General features: G+C 53.6%; 10 protein-coding genes across 10 annotated transcripts; 7 read left to right on the top strand and 3 right to left on the bottom strand.

Annotated features, from left to right (window-relative positions):
• Window positions 1-36: 36 nt before the first annotated feature.
• On the top strand, window positions 37-1,695 carry G647_00012 (uncharacterized protein; the record flags this gene model as incomplete). The annotated part of the gene is made up of 1 exon (XM_008723415.1): window positions 37-1,695. The coding sequence occupies one exon, from the start codon at window positions 37-39 to the stop codon at window positions 1,693-1,695; it is 1,659 nt and encodes a 552-aa protein (XP_008721637.1).
• A 198-nt stretch (window positions 1,696-1,893) lies between these two features.
• G647_00013 (uncharacterized protein) lies at window positions 1,894-2,556 on the top strand (the record flags this gene model as incomplete). Its single annotated transcript, XM_008723416.1, has 1 exon — window positions 1,894-2,556. The coding sequence occupies one exon, from the start codon at window positions 1,894-1,896 to the stop codon at window positions 2,554-2,556; it is 663 nt and encodes a 220-aa protein (XP_008721638.1).
• Window positions 2,557-3,136: 580 nt separating this feature from the next.
• G647_00014 (uncharacterized protein) lies at window positions 3,137-4,512 on the top strand (the record flags this gene model as incomplete). The annotated part of the gene is made up of 4 exons (XM_008723417.1): window positions 3,137-3,473; window positions 3,526-3,824; window positions 3,874-4,049; window positions 4,095-4,512. The coding sequence occupies 4 exons, from the start codon at window positions 3,137-3,139 to the stop codon at window positions 4,510-4,512; spliced, it is 1,230 nt and encodes a 409-aa protein (XP_008721639.1).
• Window positions 4,513-4,951: 439 nt separating this feature from the next.
• G647_00015 (uncharacterized protein) lies at window positions 4,952-6,622 on the top strand (the record flags this gene model as incomplete). Its single annotated transcript, XM_008723418.1, has 2 exons — window positions 4,952-5,085; window positions 5,137-6,622. The coding sequence occupies 2 exons, from the start codon at window positions 4,952-4,954 to the stop codon at window positions 6,620-6,622; spliced, it is 1,620 nt and encodes a 539-aa protein (XP_008721640.1).
• Window positions 6,623-7,407: 785 nt separating this feature from the next.
• G647_00016 (uncharacterized protein) lies at window positions 7,408-7,884 on the top strand (the record flags this gene model as incomplete). Its single annotated transcript, XM_008723419.1, has 1 exon — window positions 7,408-7,884. The coding sequence occupies one exon, from the start codon at window positions 7,408-7,410 to the stop codon at window positions 7,882-7,884; it is 477 nt and encodes a 158-aa protein (XP_008721641.1).
• Window positions 7,885-8,742: 858 nt separating this feature from the next.
• G647_00017 (uncharacterized protein) lies at window positions 8,743-10,941 on the bottom strand (the record flags this gene model as incomplete). The annotated part of the gene is made up of 1 exon (XM_008723420.1): window positions 8,743-10,941. One exon carries the CDS (start codon window positions 10,939-10,941, stop codon window positions 8,743-8,745), a length of 2,199 nt encoding a protein of 732 aa, XP_008721642.1.
• A 2,836-nt stretch (window positions 10,942-13,777) lies between these two features.
• Window positions 13,778-17,416, bottom strand: G647_00018 (uncharacterized protein; the record flags this gene model as incomplete). Its single annotated transcript, XM_008723421.1, has 4 exons — window positions 13,778-13,935; window positions 13,988-14,110; window positions 14,157-17,119; window positions 17,187-17,416. The coding sequence occupies 4 exons, from the start codon at window positions 17,414-17,416 to the stop codon at window positions 13,778-13,780; spliced, it is 3,474 nt and encodes a 1,157-aa protein (XP_008721643.1).
• A 1,266-nt stretch (window positions 17,417-18,682) lies between these two features.
• G647_00019 (uncharacterized protein) lies at window positions 18,683-20,912 on the bottom strand (the record flags this gene model as incomplete). Its single annotated transcript, XM_008723422.1, has 4 exons — window positions 18,683-19,949; window positions 20,001-20,500; window positions 20,560-20,721; window positions 20,778-20,912. The coding sequence occupies 4 exons, from the start codon at window positions 20,910-20,912 to the stop codon at window positions 18,683-18,685; spliced, it is 2,064 nt and encodes a 687-aa protein (XP_008721644.1).
• A 286-nt stretch (window positions 20,913-21,198) lies between these two features.
• On the top strand, window positions 21,199-22,548 carry G647_00020 (uncharacterized protein; the record flags this gene model as incomplete). The annotated part of the gene is made up of 1 exon (XM_008723423.1): window positions 21,199-22,548. The coding sequence occupies one exon, from the start codon at window positions 21,199-21,201 to the stop codon at window positions 22,546-22,548; it is 1,350 nt and encodes a 449-aa protein (XP_008721645.1).
• A 1,353-nt stretch (window positions 22,549-23,901) lies between these two features.
• G647_00021 (uncharacterized protein) lies at window positions 23,902-24,323 on the top strand (the record flags this gene model as incomplete). Its single annotated transcript, XM_008723424.1, has 2 exons — window positions 23,902-23,955; window positions 24,045-24,323. 2 exons carry the CDS (start codon window positions 23,902-23,904, stop codon window positions 24,321-24,323), a joined length of 333 nt encoding a protein of 110 aa, XP_008721646.1.
• Window positions 24,324-24,882: the final 559 nt, after the last annotated feature.

Genomic DNA, 24,882 nt, shown 5'->3' on the forward strand with positions numbered 1-24,882 from the left:
TCGAGAACACCAAATCCATGGCTGATATGGTCAGGCATGAATCGAGGAATCCTATGCCCGGGCTACCAACGCCCGCTTCGCTGGTCCCAGAAATACGAGAAATCGGCACAAGGGACTTCCTCGCCTTGCGTTTTAGCGACTCCGAACACGTCCACGCCTGTCTCACAATGCCTGTCACCGTCCGGCTGTCTGGGGCAGCTAGCACCTTCGAGAACTGCTTATGCATTCCTCGAGGGAAATGGATATGAAACCTCAAAGGAGCTTACGCAGCCTTCTGGCGCCACTGAACAAGCAGCGGAAACTGTGCCATTGGCATGTCCGTCGGTCAACCTTCGGACAGCAGAGCGGCTATCCCCGTTGGCTTTTCGAGAATCTGTCCATTTTGTTCAGTGCTATTCTGGCGTTCTCGCCAGGGTATTGTCAATTTACGATGGCCTATCCAGCCCCATTCGTGCGGCAGCACTGTCCACATGGAGACGGTCGTCCCTGCTCTTCTCGGCCTTCAAGTTCTTCGTGGGGTTATATCGAGCAGGCTCCGATTCAAATTCGCCACTTCGACTCGCAGTGGATGAAGCGCGCCTCGAAATTCTGAATCAGCTCTCTGCTAACCTCTCGTCAGTCACCGACCAGGTCCCGGCACAAAACCTCGACGTCCTCCTGGTCATCAACATGTTTGGCCTCAGTAGCAGTTGGTATGACTTGAGCGATCTTGGACTGGAGCACTACACCGTTGCCGCCACAGTTGTGCGAGAGGGCCATGTTATTACGCCTAGAAACCGTAGGTTCTTTGAAGAGTTTCTAGTCTACTGGTGGATGATGCTGTCATTCGCCTGCAGTCCAGATTCGTGTCGCACCTCAAAGCCACCGACCCTAAGCCACAGAAGCTCCACTGAACCACGAATGCCACACCCATTGACAGGGGTTTCGCCCGAGTCTCAAGTTTTGCTCGGAATGGTTGCGAGGCTGGTTCTTAGCCAGCGCCGGATGGTCTTAGAGCAGGATACGACCACCGCGGATGCGGTTCAAAGATCATTGGCGAACGTCGAAATGGCCCGGCATCTGGAACATGAACTTCTTTCTCTACAGCTTCCACCCGCTGACCTGATTCTTGACCCGGGCGATCCTCATACCTCTGTGCTGGATTTGCTGAACATTGCTCGGGCATACCGAGAAAGTGGCCTTTTGCTTCTTTACCACGCTCATCCGGACCTTCTCACCGACCAGACACACTGCAGTGCTCCATTGCACGCGACGAAGTCTGCTGCCAACGCTCTTGAGCCGAGAAGGTGCCTGTCTCTTGCATTTGACATTTTGCACTTGCTGGGACAGATCTCCCCAACCTCTGGCACTCGGACTATCGAAGCTATACTGCTGGTGATAGTGTCTGGGGAACTCTCATTGAGAGCGGACTTCGCTCTAGCACCCACAGACCACGCGACGATCATTGCTATCTCGGAGCCGCATTCACATGCGACCCATCACGATAACTCGGAAGCAGGTATACGGCAAGCTGTACTGCAAGCGAGGGCCGATGTCATTGCTCGATTCGACAGAATACAGGCGATCTTGCCCTTCAACACGATTCGCCGCATGATGTCTCTTGTATTTGAGACATGGCGGTTGATGGACAGTGGCTTCAACGTGTCGTGGGTCGATTTATTAATCAGGAACAAGTGGGAATTTTTGATGATTTGAAGATGACAACTAGACGGAGCACCAAGATGGCGGATAACTCCGTTCCAAGGAGCATCGGACCCCCAACTGTGCAGGAAGTGCAGGAAGAATCCCTTGGGTGACTGATCTATTTGATATGTATCTGTTCCCATTTTGGTTCGCCTCCCTTCCCTCAGCCACCTGCACGCCTGGCGGGTCTACGACGCTCAGCTTTTCACTATGCACGTTCTTGTGGTCATCTGTCACTTAAACCAAGGCTCCTTTACGCACGCCGTTGCCGAGCAGGTCGTTAGGGGAGTGCAGAGCGAGGGCCATACTACGAAAGTCGTCGACCTGTACAAGGATGGCTTTCAGCCGGTCTTCACACCTCGCGACTGGGAGCAGTTCGATGGCGTTCCGATGACGGAGGATGTACTCGAGCAACAACGATTCGTGGAAGAGTCGGATGCTATCTTTATCGTCTTTCCGATTTGGTGGTACGGGATGCCAGCCATGCTCAAGGGCTGGCTCGACAGGGTCTGGTCGGCTGGCTGGTGCTACAAATCCGAACGAAACCCAGAGGGCACTCTACTGTCTCACCGACCATGCACGGTCTTCGCCTTGGCAGGAGCAAGTTCGAACCAGCTACACCGATGGGGTTACGACAATCACATGCTTCACCTTTGGCGATATGGCGTCTTCGGCTACTGCGGGTTCGAGCCTCTCAGAATCTCAATTCTGGATGATTGTTCCTATGCTGAGTTCGGGAAACATGCCGGACACTTGCGTACAGCGTATGAGGCGGGACAGAAAATCGGCCGTGATCCTGAAGCCCTCCCGGGTATCAAGCCGTTTCTCGACAAAGGCCTCAACATCAAGGGCGAAAAGCATGTCGAAGAATGAGCCTCGGCGTTGTGCGAGCTGCATTGCTTGGAGAGGCTGCGTGTCATATGGAAAGCACTCAATCTGGAGACTGTTTCTTGCACCGTTCACGCCACGCCATCCATAGTTGTGTACGAAGGCAAGGTATACTCAGCACACCGCCTGGCGCTGTGATGGCGCCATAGATTGGCGGCTGGAAGGAATAAAACTCTGCCGAGTCGGGATAATCACATTATTCTTCATTGGCTAGAAGCTCTGCACCTTACCAAATACAACCGCAAATTGCGAACATCCTTGTCTTCGCAGCTGCTCCAAGACTTCGATCTCGAACGTGGCTCGAGCCGAGAACTCCTAATGGACATATCCGCCTATCAACGAAGCAGATAGCGCTTTCGTGACTGAAGTTGGCAAGAGGGACAGAGATGTTCCAACAGGCTTGTGATATCCATGGACCCGTCTTCTGGTCCGTGCAACTCCCCGTGCTGTGGGGTATGCTGGATGTAAGGGTTGTATCACTTCCTCAAAACACTTTCCAACCGCTCGTAAAGTCACAACTTCCTTTACGGATTGCGCACACCTTGGAGACTGAGATCATCTCATTATGGGCAGCATCGACGCGAACTGTGCAAGCGGAGGCGGTCATGGCCCAACCGTGAACACCCTTCCTGCCTCGTGGTATCGGGAGGAGGGCTTGTACGAACTTGAGAAGCGAGCGATCTTCTCGAAACGCTGGATGTGCGTGTCTCATGCGTTGCGATTCAAAGAGGTTGGAGAGTTTGTCAATTTCGAGATTGCCGGTTTCAAGTTTTTCGTCATTCGCGACCGGCAAAAGGAACTAAAGGCATTTTTGAATGTTTGTCGGCACAGAGCGTATCCCATCATCGAGAAAGGCAGTGGAGAAGGGGGAAAGGTCAGCATTCTGGCTTGCAAGTATCATGGTAAGACCCGACGCCGCACCGAGACAGGTCCTTGACTGACGATCATCTTGAGGCTGGTCTTACGGGTTGTCTGGAAATCTCGCAAAAGCCCCCCGCTTCGAGACAGTGGACAACTTTGACAAAACCATGTATTCTCTATATCCCGTCCACTTACGTCTAGACAGGCTTGGGTTCGTCTGGGTCAACCTCGACTCTGCCAATCCACCGACTATTCCCTGGGAAGACCATTTCGATGGCGTTGATATGCAGCCGCGGCAAAAAGATTTCAGCATGGATGACTTCGACTTTGACCACGCATGGGAACTGGAAGGCAAGTACAACTGGAAGGCCATGGTGGACAACTACAATGAGGTGCGGTAGCGTGCCCTCAAACAGCCATTGTCGCGACTGACGTTTTCAGTGTTATCATTGCACGACGGCGCATCCTGGCATTCTGGCAACGACCAAACTGGATACCTACGACGTCAAGGGTATCAATGGGTTCATTGAACATTATTCCGAGCCCTTGGAGAGCGTTGAGCACAAGTACGGGGTGCAGCCAACATATTTCTTCCCCAACGCGGCGATTTTGATATCGTAGGTATGAGCAAGGATTTGCGAGGCTTTGCTAATTCTCCCCAGTGACGGCATAACCTACCTTACACGTTTTGCGCCCAAGTCAGCCACATCCCTGAAGCTCGAGTATGAGGTCTATCGGCACAAGGATTGCACTCAGGAAGACTTCGACACCATGAATCCCTTCTTCAAGCAGGTGGAAATCGAAGACCTGGGTCTCTGCAATGCGGTGCAGCAGAACTTCAACATGGACACCTACATCAACGGGCCACTCCACCCGCACAACGAAAAGGGAGTCATCTACTTCAAAAACCTTGTCAAGGATGTGCTGTACAAACACATGGCGGAGGAGCAGAAGGCAGGGCGGAAGATCTTCCCTGCTCGAAGAACCAATGACAAGAATGACGAGATAGCAGAAGAAGAGGCTTTCTGTCGCCTCGCATGCGATGGAAATAGTGGTCCGAAGGCGATCCCCCAGTGGTGATGATGCTCCGAACCGAGGAGGCGCACTTCGAATATCAGACCACATCACCGCCTTCGTCAGACCCGACGCTGTCTAGTTGCCATAGACTCACAACCGGGTAGAGTCCTGAGACCAGTTTTGATACGAGTAGTCACGAGAGCAAATATGGGCGAGTAGGAATAGATGCCTGCTCCTTCTGACCCATTTGGCGGCGAGGTCGCAGCGGACGCCGAGGCTGACGTCGACGTTGATGTGATGGGACGTGCTGATTACTCCCATTTTCGGTAGAGTTTGGAGACACGCGCATTCGGATTCAGCGAGCCCGAAAATCATTCCTCCAGTAGCAGGGCTATCGAGTCTCGAGATTTCTTGGTTCTACGGAATCATGGCAGCCTTCTGTGTCTCCCGGCTTCGCCGCTGCACCCTTCTGTAACATATTTCTCTATCGACCACTTCATCAATGGCTCGCTCTAGCAGCGAAGAACGAAACATCTTGCGCCCCCGACCGAGGAGAGCGTTGCCGGAGGCCTTACGAGCTTCGGGCAATGGGTTGACTCCGAACGGTTACGTTGATGTCCCGTCAGGCATATCGAGGTACGTGGTTGTCATCGAGTAAAATCGAGCCTCCCTAACAAACGCTCGCAGTGGCCGCTCGACGCCTGTGCCTCACGATGCGCCGCCTTCGGTCCAATCTCTCTCCACTGCACGGAAGGCTGCGCGAGCCCAAGCAAAGCACAGGCTGTTTCACACCATCAACTACGTTCCGCGCGTCTCCCACTTCGATCCTCAGAGCGAGTACCGTGACTTCCGAGGTTTCTTCGTGCTGTTCTGGATCAGCTTGACTATCATGGTCATCACCACAGGATTGCGCAATCTGAAAGAGACGGGCCATCCACTGAGGGTTGAGGTCTACGAGCTGCTATCCAGAAATGTCATTTCTTTGGGCTTGAGCGATGCCGCAATGGTGGGCAGCTCTGCTTTGAGCCTACCGATTCAGAGGCTGGCTCGGGGCACGAATGGGATATTGCGATGGCGAAGAGCCGGAATCTGGATCCAGAGCATATATCAAGCATTGTGGCTGACACTGTGGGTGAGCTGGCCATTCTTGCTGGATTGGACATGGACGGCGCAGGTCTTCTTCGCTCTCCACACCCTGACCTTCCTCATGAAGATGCACTCTTACGCATTTTACAACGGTCATCTGGCCGAGACAGAGAGACGGCTGCAAGACCTCGACAGGCCCGATACTGCCGATCGTGGCAAAGCTGTGAAATATCCAGGCTCTCCGTCACGGTTGCGGCAACTGGACCCGGACAGTTCGCCCGAGGAGAAGGAGGCCGAGGAAGAGTTGTCTCAGCTCCGGCAAGACCTGGCCAAAGAGCTCACGTCTCCCCTGGGCTCAGTCACATATCCGCAGAATCTCACTTGGTACAACTACGCCGACTACGTTCTATGTCCGACGCTTTGCTACGAGCTCGAGTACCCCAGGACCGAGAAGATCAGATGGGACGAGCTCTTCTACAAGACCCTTGCCGTCTTCGGATGTATCTTCCTGATGATCACCATCAGTGAGGAGTTCATCACGCCTGTTCTGGCCGAGTCAGCGGCTCGCCTGAAGCTTGTGCAGACAATCTCGGACAAGGCGCTAATACTGGCCGAAACCACCAGCATGATGTTGTTCCCGTTTATGATCACCTTCTTGCTGGTCTTCCTCGTCATCTGGGAGTATATACTGGGCGCTTTCGCCGAGATCACCTGCTTCGCCGACCGACACTTCTACTCCGACTGGTGGAATTCAAGTGACTGGCTTGAGTTCAGCCGGGAATGGAACACGCCAGTGTACCATTTCCTTCGACGACACGTGTTCTTCTCCTCCAAGACATACTTTTCAACCCCAGTTGCTATGACAATCACCTTTCTGGTGAGTTCACTGGGCCACGAGCTTATCATGGGCTGTATCACGAAAAAACTACGCGGTTATGGCTTCTTCGCAATGATGCTACAGCTACCGATAGTGGCGTTGCAGCGGAGCAAGCTGGTTCGGGGCCGATGGGTGCTCAACAATGCAGCATTCTGGAGCAGCATGATCTTGGGACTGAGCATGATGTGCAGCTTGTACGTTCTCGTTTAGAGAGGACACCTTTAGTTTGGTGTGAATAGTGCATAATGCATAAAAGAATTGCACGTTGTAGCGAGGCGTGGTGATGGCCGTGATTGGCTGGATTTTGGTGTCTCGGCGCTGCACTCAAATATATGTGTCTCCCACGCCGCTTTAACAAAGTCTTTCTCTGCGCCACTTCCAGCCGAAATATCCGCAGAGTTCACGACAGCGACTTTCAAAAATAGACGCTGCTTTAACCCTCATCTCCTGTTCAGCATGGATGCACCTTCTGTGTAAGTCTCCCTTCTATTTGTCCGTACCGCTTGCCGTCTCTGCCCGATACCTTGCTTTCACAGGCAATCAACAACAAATTTCATTCTGTCCATGGCCGTCCACCTCCGCTGTCGCGCTCTCCAGCTCGACGGAGGTTTCGATGCGGCAGAATGCTTGACCACTTCCTTCCTTGTGGATGACCTCCCATTAGAACTGCCTCTGCTCACCACAGCATACTGGTTTGTCGGTGCAAAATGAGCTCTGATACACGGATCGGAGACAAGATGGTTACCATAATGGTTACCTGCAAGAGGACGATGCGATATAGCCCTGACGTCGTCCACTGTCATCGCACAAATTGCTATTATCGTCAAAGATAGAACGTGGACGCCATGGACAAGAAGAACTTCCTTACCATTGCCGTGGTCATTTCCACTCTCTTCTCTCCTCACTCACTATCATGTTATCCCTGAGGAGCCTTATTGCTAACGCGATTCCCCATCGATAGTCCTGACAGCGCCAGCACGTGGAAGTTCTCACACATGGCAACGTGGGGTTTCTTCGTCGCGCCAGGCGACGAGCTGTTTTACGACTCTGGCGTCACCACCGACGCCGACCAGAAACCCATCCTGGTCAACAACAAGGCGCCCCTTGTTGTCGACCGCCTGCGTGTGAAGCGCGACGCGGCCGCCCGCCCCATCCGGGGCAGGAACGAACGTTTCCTCTGGGAGTGGTGGGACCCGGACCAGGACGAGTGGTTGGAGATCGGCCTGGCCTCGGGTCCCAAGGAGCTCGAGGACAAGGTTTTCGACTTCTTCGTGCGGGCGTTCGGCGGCTGGGACGTCACGGGGCCGGATGGCTCCATCAAGAGGGGCATTGGCAGTTGGGATCGCTTCTCGTGGGTTCGTGCTGGTGTCTTTGGGCCTCAGACACTGGGTAGCTGTCGGTCCGAGTACTGGGAACAGCAGCGCGCCCTCCACCAGCAGCAGCAGCAACAACAGCAACAACAGCAACAATGAGCCTTCCTCTCCCTCCCTGGCCCCTCTTTCCCTCTATCTCCCCTTTTTCGACTCGCCCCGCTCTCATCGTGGCAGGAATGGCGTTGGATATGGTATGTGCTCGGCCGAGCTGTGCTGGGAGGGCTGTGAGCACCACCATTGTACTGCCGCAGAGGAACGTCCTTTAATCCCCCGAGAGTATCGTTGGCGCGGTTTCACCGGGCCTCTGAGTGGACACCCCTCTCCATCTTCATCCTCACGGGTGAGATGGAGAGTGGTGAGGACCATTTAGTCTAGGTTTATTTAAATCATATGCCTTGACTGATACTGACGTTCTTGCGCTCCGTTCTGTGGTTCCCCTAGCAGACAGCAGCTGTCGCCAGCTTATCTGCTTGTCGTAAGTCCGTGGCGATAGAGTTTGTGCAAAGAGGAAGAGGGGACTAGCAATCGCGGACGTAGATGAGACATCTTTTGTTGGCCAGCTTTGGACAAGCTACAAAAGACGATGACAGAAAAGAGCTGACGTCCGACACAACAATGACACAACCCCTAGCTCTTCCAAGAGACCACCATGCAGCAAGCTCTTTTGACAGCGAGGCCCGATCCCGGCGACCTCCGCGCTCCGGTTCACGACACAAAACGCTAAATCCAAATCCCAATCCCATATGTCCAAGATGTGAGTGTGGCAGGGCCCGGTCCATGACTCTTTAATCACAGAGGCCCCCGAATCTCCAAAGTCTTTTCTTAAGAAGCCAAAGTTCGCCATGACCGTGCCGCAAGCCACATTCAAACCGGGCTTTATGCCCACCCGAAAGAGAAAACAAAACAAAACAACAACCCAATCCAGAGACATCAAGTGAAATGGAAACGCGAAAGTATTTACATAACCACGCAACCACCACTTCGCGCTCGTCTTCGTCCTCCTCTCGGTGCACGTCCAGCCACAAACTCTCCTTCGCTGAGGCCTTCATCTCCAGTGACTGCCTCCTGCGCAGCGCCATCTTCGTCATCTCGGACACGGTATTCGGCTTCACGAGCGCGTCTCCGCCTCCGCCTCGAACTCCACCCGTGGCCGACCACGCCGACCTCTTCGCTGGCCACCATCCACTCCGCCCATTTCTGTTCAAGCCGGGCAGCGGCGCCCCAGCGGCCGGTCGCACATCGCTTATAGTGCTCCTCCACGGTCTGCTGCCAGCCATAGAAGGCCTTGAGGTGGATGATCTCCGTGGGGTACAGTAGAGTCTGGATTTCGACAACTTTGCGGAGTTCTTTCGTCTCGCCGTACTCATCCTCGACGCCGTATGTCTGGACGACGGATTTCTTCCGACCTTGCATGACACGGCCATTACCCTGCAAAATTTCTCGGACACCGGCCCAGGTGACGTTAGCACAATCAAACGCAACCAATTCGAGGCCTTTCTTGGGCCGTTGCGATTTCTTGGTCGTGCTACCGCGTTTTCGGACCTGCTCAGAAGCCTCCATAAGCACCAGATCCGAGATTCTCGTATTATCTAGGCATAATGACTTGAGCTCAGGGCACGCTTTGAGCAGAGGCAACACTCCAATGTCCCCAACCTGCTCGCAGTACGAAATACTCAGGTGCTCGAGAGTCTTGGCTGCTTTCGATTTCGATAGAGTGATAGGAGTCGCGTTTGTCAGTTGCTCAACCTCTTCCACCTCGAGGTGCGTCAGGCGATGTACTGATTGCAGGAGAGCTTCCAGCGCGTCGTCAGTCAAAGCCGTGTTCTGACACGTCCGGAAGCCTTCCAGGTTTGGCACGTTGTAGGCTAGTGCTTTCACCCCTCGATCGGTCAAGCTTCGACATCTTGAGATGTCCAGATGCCGTAGCCGTCGAGGAGGCACAAGAGGTCGGTCCGTCAGGACATCTCGTTCGGGGTCAATGCCGTGAATCATGATCTCCAGCGCTTCGTCCGTCAGGCTGTCACAATTTTGGAGGATCAAACGCTCCAGAGTATTGCGCTGGAACAGCTCAAGCATGAAATCATTGTCATCCAAGCCCCGGACCTCGCTGGCACGCAGGTCGGTCAGGTTCGGACATGACTGGATGACCTTCTTGAGACCCTTGGTGTCGATCTGTGAGCACCAATCGATGTTGAGCAGCTCGAGTTGTGGACAATGGCAGGCGATGATCTTCATGGTCGCATTGTTGATATTCTGCATGCTGGGCATGTTGATGTGCAGCAGTCTTGGATTGCGAAGCAAGAAGAAATGAATGGACGACCGTTCGATCTTGCAGCCTTCAATGCTGAAGTGTTCAAGGTTCCTGCACTCTTGATTCGTCATTCTCGTTCCCAGACTGAGCCACTGATCCCGCAGCTGCACGCATCCTCTCAAGTTGAGGTTCTTGACGAATGCTCCCGCCTTCAGCATGATCTTTATCAGAGCTTCCGAGGTGATTTGCTGGTAGTATGTCTGGCAGTCCAAACTCGTCCACAATTGTCCATCGAAGCACATGTCATGGAATTCCTTCGACACGGAGGAGGCCCGAATGACGTCTTTCGGAGACAGGAAGCTCAGAATGTATATCCTCAGCTCGTGCGGCATGTCTTGCCAGAAATTGAAGTTCGGGCGCCGGGGAAATGGCTTCTCGGAGATTTCGGGAAGAGGAGTGGAAAGCGGTTTCGACGTTCGGATGTCGATCGGTACGGAGACGGAGGTGATTTCGTTGGGGCCCAGCGGTCGGAATCGGGCATTGGCTTCGAAGTAGGACTGCTGGCTGCCAGGCGAACCGGGCGTGGTTGGTGCTGTAGAGAAGCCATTGGAAAGAGCATATGAGTTGAGTGGTGATAGCGAATACGTCGACGGAGGTGAATTGAGCGAGACGCAGGAGATGGAGGCTTTCTGCTTGGACTGATAGACTTTGTCGCTCGAGCGTGTCCTTCCCAACTTCGCAAGCGACGGAGAGGAAGACATGCGCTGCAGCCCTTGTAGTAATCTGTGACGGCCTTTCAGCTTCGCCGGAGGATCGAAAGGTGTCTGGGCCTCCATCATAGGGCTTGCGGGAGTTACAGGTCGAGAGGAAGGATGGGGAGCTGCGATGGAGTTGGTGCTCGCCATATTTGGCGGAACTGCTTGATCCATGATGTAAGTCAATTGGACCTCGGAGTCGGGGACTCAAAAGTAGACGCAAACGTGCACGATCAGAGTCAGATGCTTGTTCCGCGTGTCAAACGAATTGAGTAGGCCAAGCGAGGGTAGAGTGGTCCCCTCGCTCCCCTCAGCAAGAGAGTCTCTAGAGTCGAGGTAGGGTTGACAAGAATATCTCAGCCATCGAGTAGGGAAGAAGACAGAAACGAGAAGGTGTAAGCTGGGGAGTCAGTCGCCAGACCAACCGACGACAATATGGTCAGGCGACATGGGTCGTAAGAGAACGCCAGCAAGATGAGGACGGGAGCATGGCAACACACGGTCGATCAAATCAGGATGGCCAAGATTGGCCGGCCGCGCAATTGAGGCTAGAGATGGCCGCAGACAGGCAGCTGATGGCCGTTATGGATACCTCAACCTTTCTAGTGGGAGCGAAGTGGGTGTCATTCAAGTCCGCTGAGGATGTGGAGGAAGTCAACCATCAAACGACCAAGATGGGATGGATCAACTGCTCACTGCGTCGTGGTTAACGGAATCCGTTTGAGAGCGTTGACAGGGGAGCAAACGGCTAAAGCTGGAGAGACGGGACCTCCGATAAGAAAGGCGAGGCGGGGCTGGAGGGGTAACTTGACACCGAGAACAGCCCACCGGAAAAGGGCACAGAGAGGGTCAGATTTGGCTTATCGGTGTATCGATAGCCACCGTCGGGCGCTAGTGACAGGTTGCGTCAAGCCGCCCGCACACTTCCAACCAAGTCCACTATCCCAGTGATGGGATGGTGCTGGGTTGCCTGGTATCGTGCCCTTGCACGGCTTGCTTGTTCTGCTGATTCTTCTGCGAGCGTGCTCGACTGGCACGGTTTCATCAGATATCATGCGATGGTCCGTCTGACTGTCCTCCAGATAGTCACCGAAGGGGCGGAACACAGGCCAAATAAAGGACCATATGTAGTTATGGGCCAGCTAGGTAGGCTTAGGTCCTGCCAGGTGGATGGAGGCCAACGGCAAACGGTGAACCGATCTACCTCGCAAGGCTTCCTTTCCCCAACGGCCGAGGTACCATCGCGTGCTTTGGGACCGTTGCTCTGAATGCCCTTTTGTGTCCGGGGGCTATCATTATCGGAACAAGACGCCTCCAAGATGCGAACGTTGCTTCGGCCGGCCACCTTCGTCAAGCCCGCTTTCCGCGCTTGATTCGAGCAAAGGGTGGTACTCTGATACCTGCCGTGTGTCTGCTCCCCACACAGATCTCCTAGGTACTTGCCCATCAAGTGGGTTCGGTGTGGTAGGCTGCATCCCTGCCCAGAAGCTAGAAAAGAGACCGCGGATCCTACCCGCTAACACCTAACCGAAGAACAGCCAAACTCGTGGTCTGCACAGCTCGCCTCGTGGCCACCGGATTTGGCTCTAGCTTTCTACTGGCGTATCCCCCCAGGTTCGGTGGAACCCGACTTCGGCTCGGGGTGTCATGCTCATAGCCCGCCTCTGGTGGGAGACATGCAGCCAGGAGTGCTAGGCCCGGCAAAGCAGGGTCCAGGCCTCTGATGCTTCAGGGCATATGTGAATCTCCAAACCATCTACGAGTATGGCCAAGCGGCAGTAAGCCATAGTACACTCCCTGTCAGTCGCCACATCAAGCAGACTTGGCTGAATCCATCAACGGGAAATGGCAGCCATGCTGCAACCGGCAATGCAGGGGCAGGTGTTTCCCTGAGCTGGACGATTTCTACCGAAGCCGTCCAATGATCCACTTGTTGTTCTCTGCCTCTCGTAAAGGTTGTGCCGGCGACGACAGCCAGGTCGAAAGAGATCTGTAGATCCGGGCTGCTTTTCCGTGTCCATCTGGTCGGACTTTCTCAACACTTGAGTCGAAGGAGAGTGAATCCTGGTTTGCACAGCCACAATCTAGCCTCCGGGACTCATCAAGGTGATTTCTTGGCTCGGAGTAAAGCCGAATGTGGAGCGGAGAATGGCTGGACGGAGGCTCGCTGGCCAGCAGCTTTACCAGTATCTAGCCTACTGTCCGGGAGAATTCCCAGACGGCTTGACAGTAAGCGAGGGACGGAGAAGCTGCCAAAATGCGAGTTTACTGCAACAGTCGCCGGGTTATCTCCTCAAGGGAGCTCCCGGCGCTCCCACAACATGTAATCCGGCTTAATCGACGTGTACCGTGTAAAGGCGAAGGACAAGCCATTCACACCCCGAGACGGAGCGGTCACTTAGAAGACGGAGTTCTGGCCTTTTGTCGAGACCATGAGGTCGATGGAGCAGAGACGCTAGTGCACCAAGCGGCCCTTCCCCAGCTTGTTGGGGTGTGTGGTGTTGGTCCTTCTCTCATACCCCTGCGGAGGGGACGCCATTCCCTGGCTATCCTCATCCTACCTTACCTACAGTGCCGAACCCGCCTCCCGTAAAAAGTCCCCTCACAACCTCGGGCGTGGAAATCTACCTTTACGCGAGATGCGAGGCACATCCTCCACCCTCTATCCAACGCGTGCCAGCACTCCTGCAACGTCGCTTCGGATACCCTGGCGTCGATTCGGCTGCAACGTTTCCACGTGCAATTGATGCTTCCCTGCTCGACAACCCGTTTTGTGCCCGTCTGTCGAGGGATGCATCTTTCGAAATCTGCTTCCCCAGCCAATATAGCACACCTGCCGTAAAATGACATCTGACCAGCCATCCTGTCCGCTTTTGTTAAATAGCATTGTATCGTAAAGCTAACGGTCGTTGCAATCATCTTTTCAGCTCCATTACTTCGTAAAGCACATCTCAAGAATCCCGAAATCCAAAATAGTGTTAGCAGCTCAATCGTCGTCGTCGTCTTGGAGCCAGGGATCGTCTAGCACCTCTTCGATGGTATAGCGCGTTTCCACGTCTCGGTCTAGCATCTTGCGAATAAGTTCTAGGCACTCCTCCGAGAAGGGCAAGAACGGAACCCGTAATGGATGGTCGAGAATTTCATCTGGAGCGGTTAGCCGGATGCAAGGTGCTGTATGCAGCGCTGGGCTCCGTACCTAAATTGTAAAACGGGTTTTCCTTGTACGCAATCGTGTATAACAGTATGCCCAACGCCCATACGTCTTGTTCCTTCCCACCATACGGTCTGCCTTGGAGAACTTCTGGGGCCGCATAGTCTGCTCAAGTCAGAGAAGATATCACGGCACGGAAGACATTGCGACTCACCTATGGTTCCCACAAACACGTCGAAAGGTCCATTCTTGATGTACGCGGCGCTGCCGAAATCGATCAATTTGATTCTTCCCTCTCCATCCAGTACAACGTTCTCATCTTTAATATCTCGATGCACCACAAGAGCCTTGGTGTGGAGATGGTGAATGGCGTCAACCACCTGGCGGAAGATGTTTCGACTTTCAGCCTCCGTCATGTTAGTTCGAAGCTCGATATAATCAAACAAGTCCATGCCAGGAATGCCGTGAGGCAGCATTTCGATGTAATAGTTGACGTCGTCCTCGAAGAAGTCGATCATCTCGACAATGTTCGGATGTCGAAGACCATCCCGGCGAAGAAAATCGAGGACGTGAATCTCCAACGGTACCGTTCCCAGCTTCCGGTCTCTCGTCCAGGTGTCCACGAGGATGCGTTTCTTGGTAACATACTTCAATACCATCTTCCTGGAATGACCTTTCTTGTACCTAACAAGCTTGACCTGACCGTATGCTCCAGAGCCCATCTCCTCCAGAACCGTGAAATCCTCGATCGTCTTCTTCTTGTGAGGTATGTACGTCAGATGCGGAGGAGGGTGCTCAAGGGGCTCGTCCATGATTACCAAGTCCAATGAATCATCCGATTGTTCTGCTGGAAGTGACAGCTGCGAGCCATTTGCAGGCTGGTCAGAGGGTAATGGTGGTGGCGAGGGAAGGGATGGTGGTGGCTCCGGTTGAGATGGGGGTGATACAGGCCGATCATGTGCATGCTCGCTCTCCGTTGAGCCTAGTCCCGCACCATGGATGTTGCGCGAGTATATGATCCAAAGAGCGTATACGAGCTCGGCGACTGCAACACTTGACCCTGCTTGAGATTCGTCCCTCTCCTCAATAATGGCCTCATCCGACACAGGGAAGACAGTCTCACTGCGAATGACCCTCATCTGAATGTCGACCATAATGTCGGATCCGTCTCTGTGTTTGGCTGGAACACCGCACGGCCGCAAAAATATGTGGGCGGGATTCTCCTTGCCTTCTCGAAGGGACAAGATGGTGCGAGCCCTGCGGAAGCTATGCTCAGGGACAACAATTCCATCGACAAGATCAACGCCATCATCGTCTCGGAGAATAGTCAAAACATCCTCAAAGCTGGGTATTAGGTTCGCAATGGGCAGGCCTTCCAGCTTTTGATATCCGAAGAGCGCGGCTGAGAATATGCTGTTGGAGCTTGTGACTTTGAGGGACTGTGGATCCAACACCATGACGCCGGCGATGTGAGGAAGACTGGATACACGGATCTGATCGCCCGTCGGCGACACCTCTACCGTGGTCGGAACGTGGACATGTTCAGCTGTCTCAGCCGCGAAGTAACCTATGTAATGCTTGTCATGCGAGTCAAGCGCCTCCAGAGGGAACTTGGGAAGGAGGGATTTGAGGGATGAACCCTCGAGGCGGGACCGACCCCAGATGGCATCTATGCCACCATGGGCACTTTTGACCTCACCACCATCGTTAATGTCAAGGTAAGCGACATCTTCGGTGATCTCTTCGATAACCCAGATCAAGCCGCCGCGCTTTTCCATGACCCAGAAGCTCGCTGCACCTCTGGTGCCGTCTCGTCTTTGAATGGGCACAATGTCGCCGCAGAGCAGGACGCCCCTCGATTTCGTTGACGGATGATTCTTGGGCTTGGGGCTGTAGTAGCCGCCAGCGCCATCATCCGTCTTTGCTCTTTCTGAAGGTTTGTTAGCTCGAGAGGGAGCTTTACTAAGCAGCCGTGCTGTAATACCGCTTCTTGAGCCTACCAACGACAGGCTAGGACTTCTCACTTCATTCTTGGATGGTGGCCGAGAATGCTCTTCAACGTCTTCTCTGGGACGTGCCAGCCTCATTTCCAACCACTGTCTTCGTTCCTCCTGGATGATACCAAGAATGCTCAGGGACCGCACTTCAGCTCGGGTAACGCCGAAGATCAGGCAGGCAATATCATTGGCAGCCAGAATCGTCCAAGGAGCGTCAGCTTCGGTGCGAAAGACCGCCTGGTGAGTCGGTGACCACTTGCTGCTGTGGCTATGCACCACGGAAGTGTTTCCAGCGGCAGGAATAACGGGAACAGTGGTGGCCACCGATGTAGGCACAACGTCTGGCACAACAAGGGGATCATCGGCGGAATATGGCTGGGCGAGAGCCTCGATCAACTTCTGCTGCAAGGATGCAGAATGCACATCGGTGTAGGTCCTTTTGAGTCCTGCTCGCGGTGCAGCGGGGGTCTGTGGCTGTGCATCGATAGACTCTGACCTGGTGGGTGGTATTCGCATCTCGAGATCTGCTTCCTTTGCAATCTCCTCCTCGTCGTCCAGGGAATATTTCCGCCATTGCTCAGTTTCGTAAGCCGTGGGGCTCCGGACCTGTGCTCTCGCGTTGTCCATCTCCACGCTGAAGCTCTTCTCAAAGACGTTTCGTCCATCGACGTGAGCTGGACCAGTGAGTGGTCCCGACCCGACGGTCCTATATCCAGCGGCCTTTGTGTCGATTGGGATAATGTTGGCCTTTTTCAGCAAGTCCATCATGCCCTGCAACTCTGGATCGCCACTCACTCGTGCCTGAGCATCGACCAACGCTGGATTGGCAGCCCACGAAGACCGACCCCGCACAAAGTCGATAGATTTTTGAAGTATGCTTTGCCGGACGTGCAAAATTTGTTCTGACTGTTTGGCAAACGAGAACGAGTGGAGGGACTCTGATGGAAAGCGGTGCAGGTCCTCAATGGCGGGAGAGGAAGGGCCACTGATCCAGTAACCACCAGTGGAGACGGACCTGCTGGATGAGCCAGATATTGGCATGGTCTTTGAATGATAAAGTGAAGGGGCAACGAATTCCCCGCCTTCCAGTATCAGTGTAGGCGTCCGTAATGGAGGTCCCTGCCGCCTAATCCTTCGAAGGCCGGATCTTCCCAGTCCATCATGGTCGATGCGAGCAGCCCTATAGCCGTGTCAAAACCAGGTACTCAGAAGCAGGTACGAAAACCAGTAGCATGTGTCAAACCCACCTTTTCAAATTGCTCATCTCTTGGGCCGTTCCCGCGTCGAAGGAGAATCTTGTTCTTTGTGATAGCGGCGACCCATCGTGTTTGGCGGGTTGTGCCAGGTTCCCAGTGCTCTTGTTCTTGGGTATTCGTATTGTCTGGTCTGCGGACAGGCTTGGTGAGGGCACGGTGAGAAGAGGTGAGAGCGGTGGAGTGGTATCTCCTGCGCCACCACGGGTCAGTGCATACTCCATCTTACTGTAATCCAGGAGCAGGAGGTCCTCGTCGCCACGGTCTGCGGATTAGCGACCTACCATGAATCTGCAGGCCATTGCGAGTCATGCTGGACTCCAGCTCGCTCAATATCTTTCGTAGTGCCGCCCTTCCGGCCTCTACAGTGCCGATGTCACCACCCTAGACACAAGAAACACATCGTTCGCGTAATTCGTATAAAATCGAACAAAGACGAGAGTAGACTCGAAGAACAGCTGAAAGATCTACAGCAAGTGGTTCCGAAAGTAATGTGGGTTGAAGTGTTTGGTAGAGCAACTAAATCCGGAGGTAAGGAACAGCAGCAACGTGCAGAGAATGTTCGGCCGTCGAAGGTGAGGTTGATTATCCCAGGGAGGAAGCAAGAATCGTCGATCAATAAGTCATCGGCAATCGTCCAAGCGGCGGCGGAGCGGGAGAGGTCGTGGAACGTGCAAAGGAAGTCACTCGTGTCTAAGCTACCTACGACTGCCTGTGAGTGGGCTGTTTGCGTGAAGCAGCTCGTGGCGATTGGCCTAGGCCTACCTAAGTACGCTACATGTGCCTGTTAGGCTTGCGACATTGGCTAGTGAGGCGCAATGCTCTACCGCCAAACTACTTTAGGCGCAACGATCTAGAAGATCCGCCTGGGATCCACCCTTGTTCAGATCTCAGCGTACTGAATCCTCGTACTCTTCAACACCGAATACATCACGACCAGTCTAGCGAGATCGATTTTCCAACTCTGACAATTCGGTCGTTTGAACCGCTCACCTCGCCTATCCGAGAAAGGCGGGTTGCTTGCCATGGTCGATCGGAGCGAATGGTAATGTCCGCTATCTCATGCAGATAGCTTTCAACACGCAAAGATCCATCTTCAGCATCGATGACTGTGAGTATTGCTCGAGACTTCAGGTCAGAGACTCCGGCTCCGAGTCGGCCTATGCTCGTGACGGATGGATCAGAATCATGCCTGGAGCAAGGACCACCGTTGCAATAAATGAGCCACCGGATGAAAGCTCTGTGGAGGAGTTACTTGTGGTGGTTAGGCATGAGGCCGGGAACAATGCTGCTTGACGACGATTGGTGTGTGTGTCGGTTGATACCAGCCGTATGCTTGAAAGAGTCCAGAATACTTCATGAAAGGAGTATCTAGCAACACACTCAGAATCCCCGCCACTATGAATAATACGCAACCCTGCCTAGATTCGGTCCTGGAATACCGACTTGCGGGGAATCGCTCAAGTTACACAGCAGAATCACATCATGGATCAGGCCTCGTCCCTTGAGCCCTGTTCACCTTGGATCTTATTCAAGCTGACGCCCTCCTTGTCGCTATCCGAACCTTTGCGCTCCGGATGAGGGATGATTTCAGCTACCTTCTTTCTGGGTCTGCTTCTTGACTCGCTTTCCCTGCTGTTCTCTGGCAAGTCTGACACAGAACTGACGAAGCTTGAACGATGCCGGTTCTCTCCGAGCATGAAGGAAAATGATGATTCCATCAACGACGGCCGCTGAATTGTCACGTGGGTCTCTCTGCCTCGCTGTTCAGCCTCCTGAGTTTGGATACCCGTTTCGGAGTGCTTCTCATCCTTGGTATCTGGTTTCGTCTGGATGGGTGCTGCTGATTGCTTCTCAGATGAGTCGGGGTTCTCCCTTGGTGGCTGAGGAGCTTGAGCTGTCTCCTCGTTCGGGATCGGAATGTCTGAATCGGATAGATACACGGATACAAATTGGATCTTCGCCAGGCAGATGTTCATGTTGTCTTGGGCATCGCCTGCAGCCGTCGGATTCGCCAGCTTGATTGCCCTGAGAGACTGCAAAGCATCGTCCAGCATCTTTGCCAGTACGGTGTTGCGCTCTTGCAGCCTTTGAAGCTTTTGTTGCAAATCCCGCGTCGCATCCTCCTGTGCCTTCTGCTCTAGTCTTTTCCTCTCTGGCACGACCAGCTGAGGACCATCGCTGCTAGGTTGCCTTGAGTGTGCCGACTGATAATTGTTCACGTTGCGTCGAACCTCGCCCACCGCGCTCCGAACAGCTTTTGATACGTCCCAGCCCTCAGTGCGCTTCTGCAGATTGCCAGTGACCTCCCGGAATAGGCCTTCCAACTGTCTTTGTTGGGATGAAAACCTGCCTGGTGAGGCGCTTGGGGACGGCCGATGCCGGGGAGCTATGGCTGCTCTTGTGGCGGCGGGTGTACTACGATTCGGTAGGGCCTCGCTCCCTTTCGGACGCCTGCCAGAATATCGCTGAATCAGGAGTGCGCCCGCCTCGCTATCTCGGTTCCTGTCGAGGAAAACCGCATCCCGTACAAGCGACCGTGGATCCTCCGTAGGGTCTGGAAGGCTATAATGAGTCAGTGCAGTGATGCCGGTAGTGTAGTCTGCTTCGATCAAGTTCCAGCGGTTCCTCAGGAGCATCGCCACGCAGGTGAAGTCCACGATATCGGACCTTAGGTGTTCTGCAAAGAGGACATCCCAGACCTTCAGCACGTCCTTGAATTCAAACTCCCGCCCAAAGAGTAATCGTATCCAGCGACTGCAATATGTCAGAAATAGTCGCTAGGGCTTCTGATTGAAATTAACTCACATAGAATAAATCTGGGGGAGAATGCCCACAACGGTCAAATGGACGGCTAGTTCTGGATCAACCGCGCTGAGGATTTCATCATGGATTCGCATGCTTCTTGCAACAATAGGGGAGGAATCCCGGTTCTCCCCAAGTTCGTAGAACGCCTTCGCCGTCTGCATCACCGCGCAGAAGAGGTTGAAAGCGTCATGCTCGACAAACCTCTCGTTCAGCACCTCTATCATGAAATCAGTGCCTTCTGCCTTCCTGTCTACTGCCGGGACCGAAATTAAGTCGACAGCGTCTTGGTGGACAACCCAAAGGATAGGCGCCAGCAGTTCGTGCATTCCCTGTCGATACCCTATATCGGGATTAAGTTTGGCGTAGATGAAGAGTATGTCCAGCAGTTTCTTCTGCGTCGCAGGCTCGCGAAAGAAGAAGTTATCTTGCATGCATCGTGTGACATCTTTGAATATTTCTTCTCTGCTCATCTCGTCCTGCCGTAGAGTTGACCAGGGAGACTTCACTTTTGTCAGAGGTCAGGACATGAGAAACGATTGTGGGACATGTAATCACATACGTTCTCGTCATCGTCCGCCAACGGGTCACCAGAGGAATGGAGCTCGGCCGGATGTTCTATGTAGCGAAGAAAGTGGTCTCGTAGCGAAACATAGGCGGATCGAGATTCTGCAAGTTTCTTGGGCCACGAGCCTTGGCTGAGAGGTCCATAAAGAAGGAATGCCTGAGGTGGTTGAGCTGGAGAGTCAGCACTTTTGGGAGCCTGGCTCAACCACACACCTTCCAGCAAACCGATCGCAGTCCATCTTCGCAAGGATCAAAGCCTTCACCGCTTCTCAAGGCTTGTCGTAAGTCAACTCCGATCGATGAACTGAAGAGCGTAGCCCAGCGTCGCCTAGATCCATTAGCCGACATGGTGTTGAGTGAAACGGGTTTCCATTACTGTATGTCCGTGAAGTTGCGCATTGTTCGTCAGCACCGGCAAAGGAGAAACCTCGAGATTGTTAAAGAGTCCTGATGTTGAAGGTGACTGAACGGAGCGATGCTTGGCGAGTCGAGTTGTTCGTGTCCACCGTATCTAACCCCACGCGCCCACCACGTCACCCCAGCACCTAACCTGACGTTTACAATCTATAGCAAACAGCTGCATAACCGTCGGTGTCTCGATCACGGTATAGGCAGTTATGCAATTCAGAGGATCATGTCCGCCGACCTGTTCGCTGCCTTTTTGGCAGAGAGAGTAACGCCGGAAGCCCCGCTTGAATCCCTCACTCAGCATAAGATGTCTCCTAGGGAGGAACATGTCCATTGCAGCCCGTCAACTCCTATAAAGAGTACCATAAAGCGGACGCAGCAGCCGACTGACCCTTCTCTACTATTGAATCGAAGCAATGATGGCGCCGACATCCTCTTCGACGCAGATGAGGCCGCCCTCGACGACGACTTTGGTGATTTTGAAACCGTAGCAAAGCCGTCAATTGATGAGGCAGATCTCACAAGTGGCCTGGATGCATCTCAATCGGCGCATCCTAGAACTGTAACATCAGTCTCGCGTCTTGTCCCTGATCTTCTGGATATGAATGATGGCATTCCGGAAGCAGCCGGTGCGGCTGACAAGGTGTCCTGGCCAGAGTCTGCCTTTCACAGACACTCTGCAATCCCACGCCGCAGTACTGAGAACGCTAATGCTACGGTGAATGATGCTTGGGGAGACTTCGAACAGACAGTGTCACAGGACACGCCTGCAGTGGATAATCTGGCTTTTGGATCGCGACGAAAATCCCAGACTGTGAAGGAAGAGATGGCCGCCGACTCGGCAGACGAGGAATGGGAGCCATTCGACGAGGAGCCACGCTCTGATGGAAGTTATGCCACTGGTGCCCCCAAGCTACCTGGGTCTTTGCCCAGTGAACCTGTACGAGCCACTCCAGGGCATCCTCGTTCTCTGACCGTGCTTGACAGACCGAGCAACGTACCACCGCCATCGTCGCTTCTGCAGCTACTTTCAGCGGTCTTCCAATCCATTCGCAGGGGCAACGCTGATACTCATACGACAAAATCAGACCTGGCATCGCAGGTGCTGCTTGCGTTCAGGACTGCAAGTCGAATAATCGCAGGGAGGACGTTGCGGTGGAAGAGAGACTCACTTCTGGCACAAAGTGTGCGGATTGGACAAGCTGGCAAAAGTGGCGGCATGAAGTTGGTGGCGGTGAACAAGAGCGAAACCAGCAAAGAAGAAAGAGAAGTGGAAGATATGATTCAAGACTGGTCCAACTACATTCATGAGTTTAACGGCATTATTTCACGAGCCGGTCTGCCGCCATCTCGTATGAGGCTTTATCCCCGGATCCCCTTGAAGGCTGGGAAACACCCGAATAGCTCTGATTCCTCTAAACAATGCGCACTATGCGGCCTGAAGAGGACTGAGAGATTGAGTGAAGTTGATACCGACGTCGAGGACCTTTTCGGCGAATTCTGGGTTGAACATTGGGGCCACAGGGACTGCTGTGATTTCTGGTATTCGTACAAGGCCATGCTAGGACAACGCTGAGTGGACTACGGCTACGGAAGAGGCTGCCTCCTTGAGTGCTCTGAAGGTTGCGAAGACCGTGGCCACACAGTTAACCCCAAACACGTCGATGGATCCAGCAGGTCCACAAATCGAGTCAAACGTGAGAAGGAGGGGCTTTCAGCCGGCTAGAGTCGTCGCGGACACGAAAGGCGAGGCAGGTCAGGTTCCCTCTGCAGTTGATATCATGAGATCGAGGACGTGTCATGGAAGCCATCTAGGCGGCGACAGCACAACGTTGCCAAAGGTCTATCTACGATTGCGACATACCATTATCATCACTCTCAAAGCGGCCCAAGAGCCAATGCATTGACTGGTGGTGGCAGCTGGATCTCTGCCAAACCCGCGGTCGACATCTGTCGTTTGCCTTGACTGCCGGCACGAGTTGTCCCTTGACTGGACCTCATCAGTCGTGGTCTCACGTTCAGACATCTGTCATTGCTGTTCCGGGAACGCTCCGTTCCTGCTGCGTATCCTCCGAGATAACTAGTAATACCATCTTCGCCATCAGTCGAACGGAATATGCGGGCATTTACCCAAAAGTCAGCCGGTATCAATCTCCGGAACCCTCAAGCCTAGTTAGGAGATTCTGTCAAGTGTATGTATCGGCTGCATTGGCTGCATTTGTTTAAAACATGAGTCGCTAGACGCCTTTTCTACGATCATGTGTTCGGAGACAACGATGGAAATTCGAATGACTGGCCCAATGTTTTCTGCCTTCGATTCACGGGCATCGCCCTTTGTGCAGCGTGGCCGACCGTCGATCCTTCAGGCTGCAACGTAGTGTACGATGGTGGGGTTTGGGGTACTGGCGGTCCAAGGGTACGGAGTATGGACCATCCACGACCTCAGGTATTGCACCGTTGACCATCACAGTTATGCAACTCCCCTAGATTATTCCCTTCACGAGTCCTACCGAACATCCGCGTCTCTCTTCTCTGAGCACGCACCTCCTGTGGAACCAAGCTGCCGCCTGACTTGGAAGTTTCACTTTCCGGTCACACGAAGGGTTCAACGTCGTCCTGACATTGTCACGAGCCGTTCAACCTCTGCAACCTTGCCCATCACCGCGGCTCTGGTGTCTATCCCACAACTCTCTGTGTGGCTTCCTACAACCCTCCGAGAGGCGACGCGCACACAGACCGGTCCAGCTGTTGTGGAAGATCAGGTAAATTTGAGTCAAGAGTAGTAGCCTGGACAAGTGTCCCAACAGAAAGCGAGTCTGCACCCCCACAGCAACCAGGACACTGCGGCCTGTCCGTAAGCAGGGCCCTGAAGTGCTGTGCGTTGCCATCAACGTGCTTGGATCTGTGAGCGGAAGGCTCTCGTGTCAGGATGGGCCTAGCATACAACGTCTACCTAAACTCGGCCAAAATCTTCGGCTGCAAGGTACAGCACCAGCCTAGAGACGTTCTCGCTGCTGCTGAACGCCCTCCATATGCAATTCGGCTAGCCTGCTAACCATTCGATCGCACTAGAACTGCAAAACACATCTTGCCGACTTCGACGACATCATTTCACGTAATTTCCGTGGCCAACATGGCAAAGCCTTCCTCTTCTCCACGGTAGTGAACATCAAACAGGGTGAAGCGATGGAGCGAAATATGACCACCGGCCGGCACATTGTCAGAGATATCAAGTGCAAACAATGTGAAGAGACAGTCGGCTGGAAGTATGACAAGGCTTATGAGCCCGCGGAGAAGTATAAAGAGGGCAAGATGATTCTCGAGAGTGAATTGCTTTGTGTGGTGACTTGAGTAGAGCATCAAGGTGGGAGACCCGCAGCACAATTCAGTCTCTACCATGGGCGGAGTTCTTCGAGGTTTCACATTTCTCCCTTTGCACTGGCGTCCCATCTATGTCTGGATGTCATGGGATCGAAGACATGGCAGCATTCGAGCGGGCGTCTAGACTCGGTACACCAACCCCATTCAACAATGTGGGCAGATACTCAAACTCAAGAGGAGCAATCGTAGCCATCCGAGAGACGCCGTCATGATCGGGTTTTCTGCCGGCTGCTCTTTATCTGTGTGTATTGCCGGTCGAAATAGAGGGCTCAAGCCGCTAAGTAAATGCCACCGGGAGCAAAATGGCATTGTCTCGGCGGCGTTTGGAATCAATTCTGTGCGTCCGAGGGCAGATTAGCCCTGAAACTTTGCCAGCAGTACAGCATTCCCAAACTTTCGTTCGATTTTCGAGCTTGTCATGATCTTTCGATGAGCAAACTGAAGTCCCCTGGATTTCCCAACCAGCGTGTACATCGCACTACTAACATCAGGCCACCTCAGGAACCTCCCCTAAAATGGCCAACGTACC

Source organism: Cladophialophora carrionii (genome assembly GCF_000365165.1).
Source record: "Cladophialophora carrionii CBS 160.54 unplaced genomic scaffold supercont1.1, whole genome shotgun sequence".
NCBI classification, from domain to species: domain Eukaryota; kingdom Fungi; phylum Ascomycota; class Eurotiomycetes; order Chaetothyriales; family Herpotrichiellaceae; genus Cladophialophora; species Cladophialophora carrionii.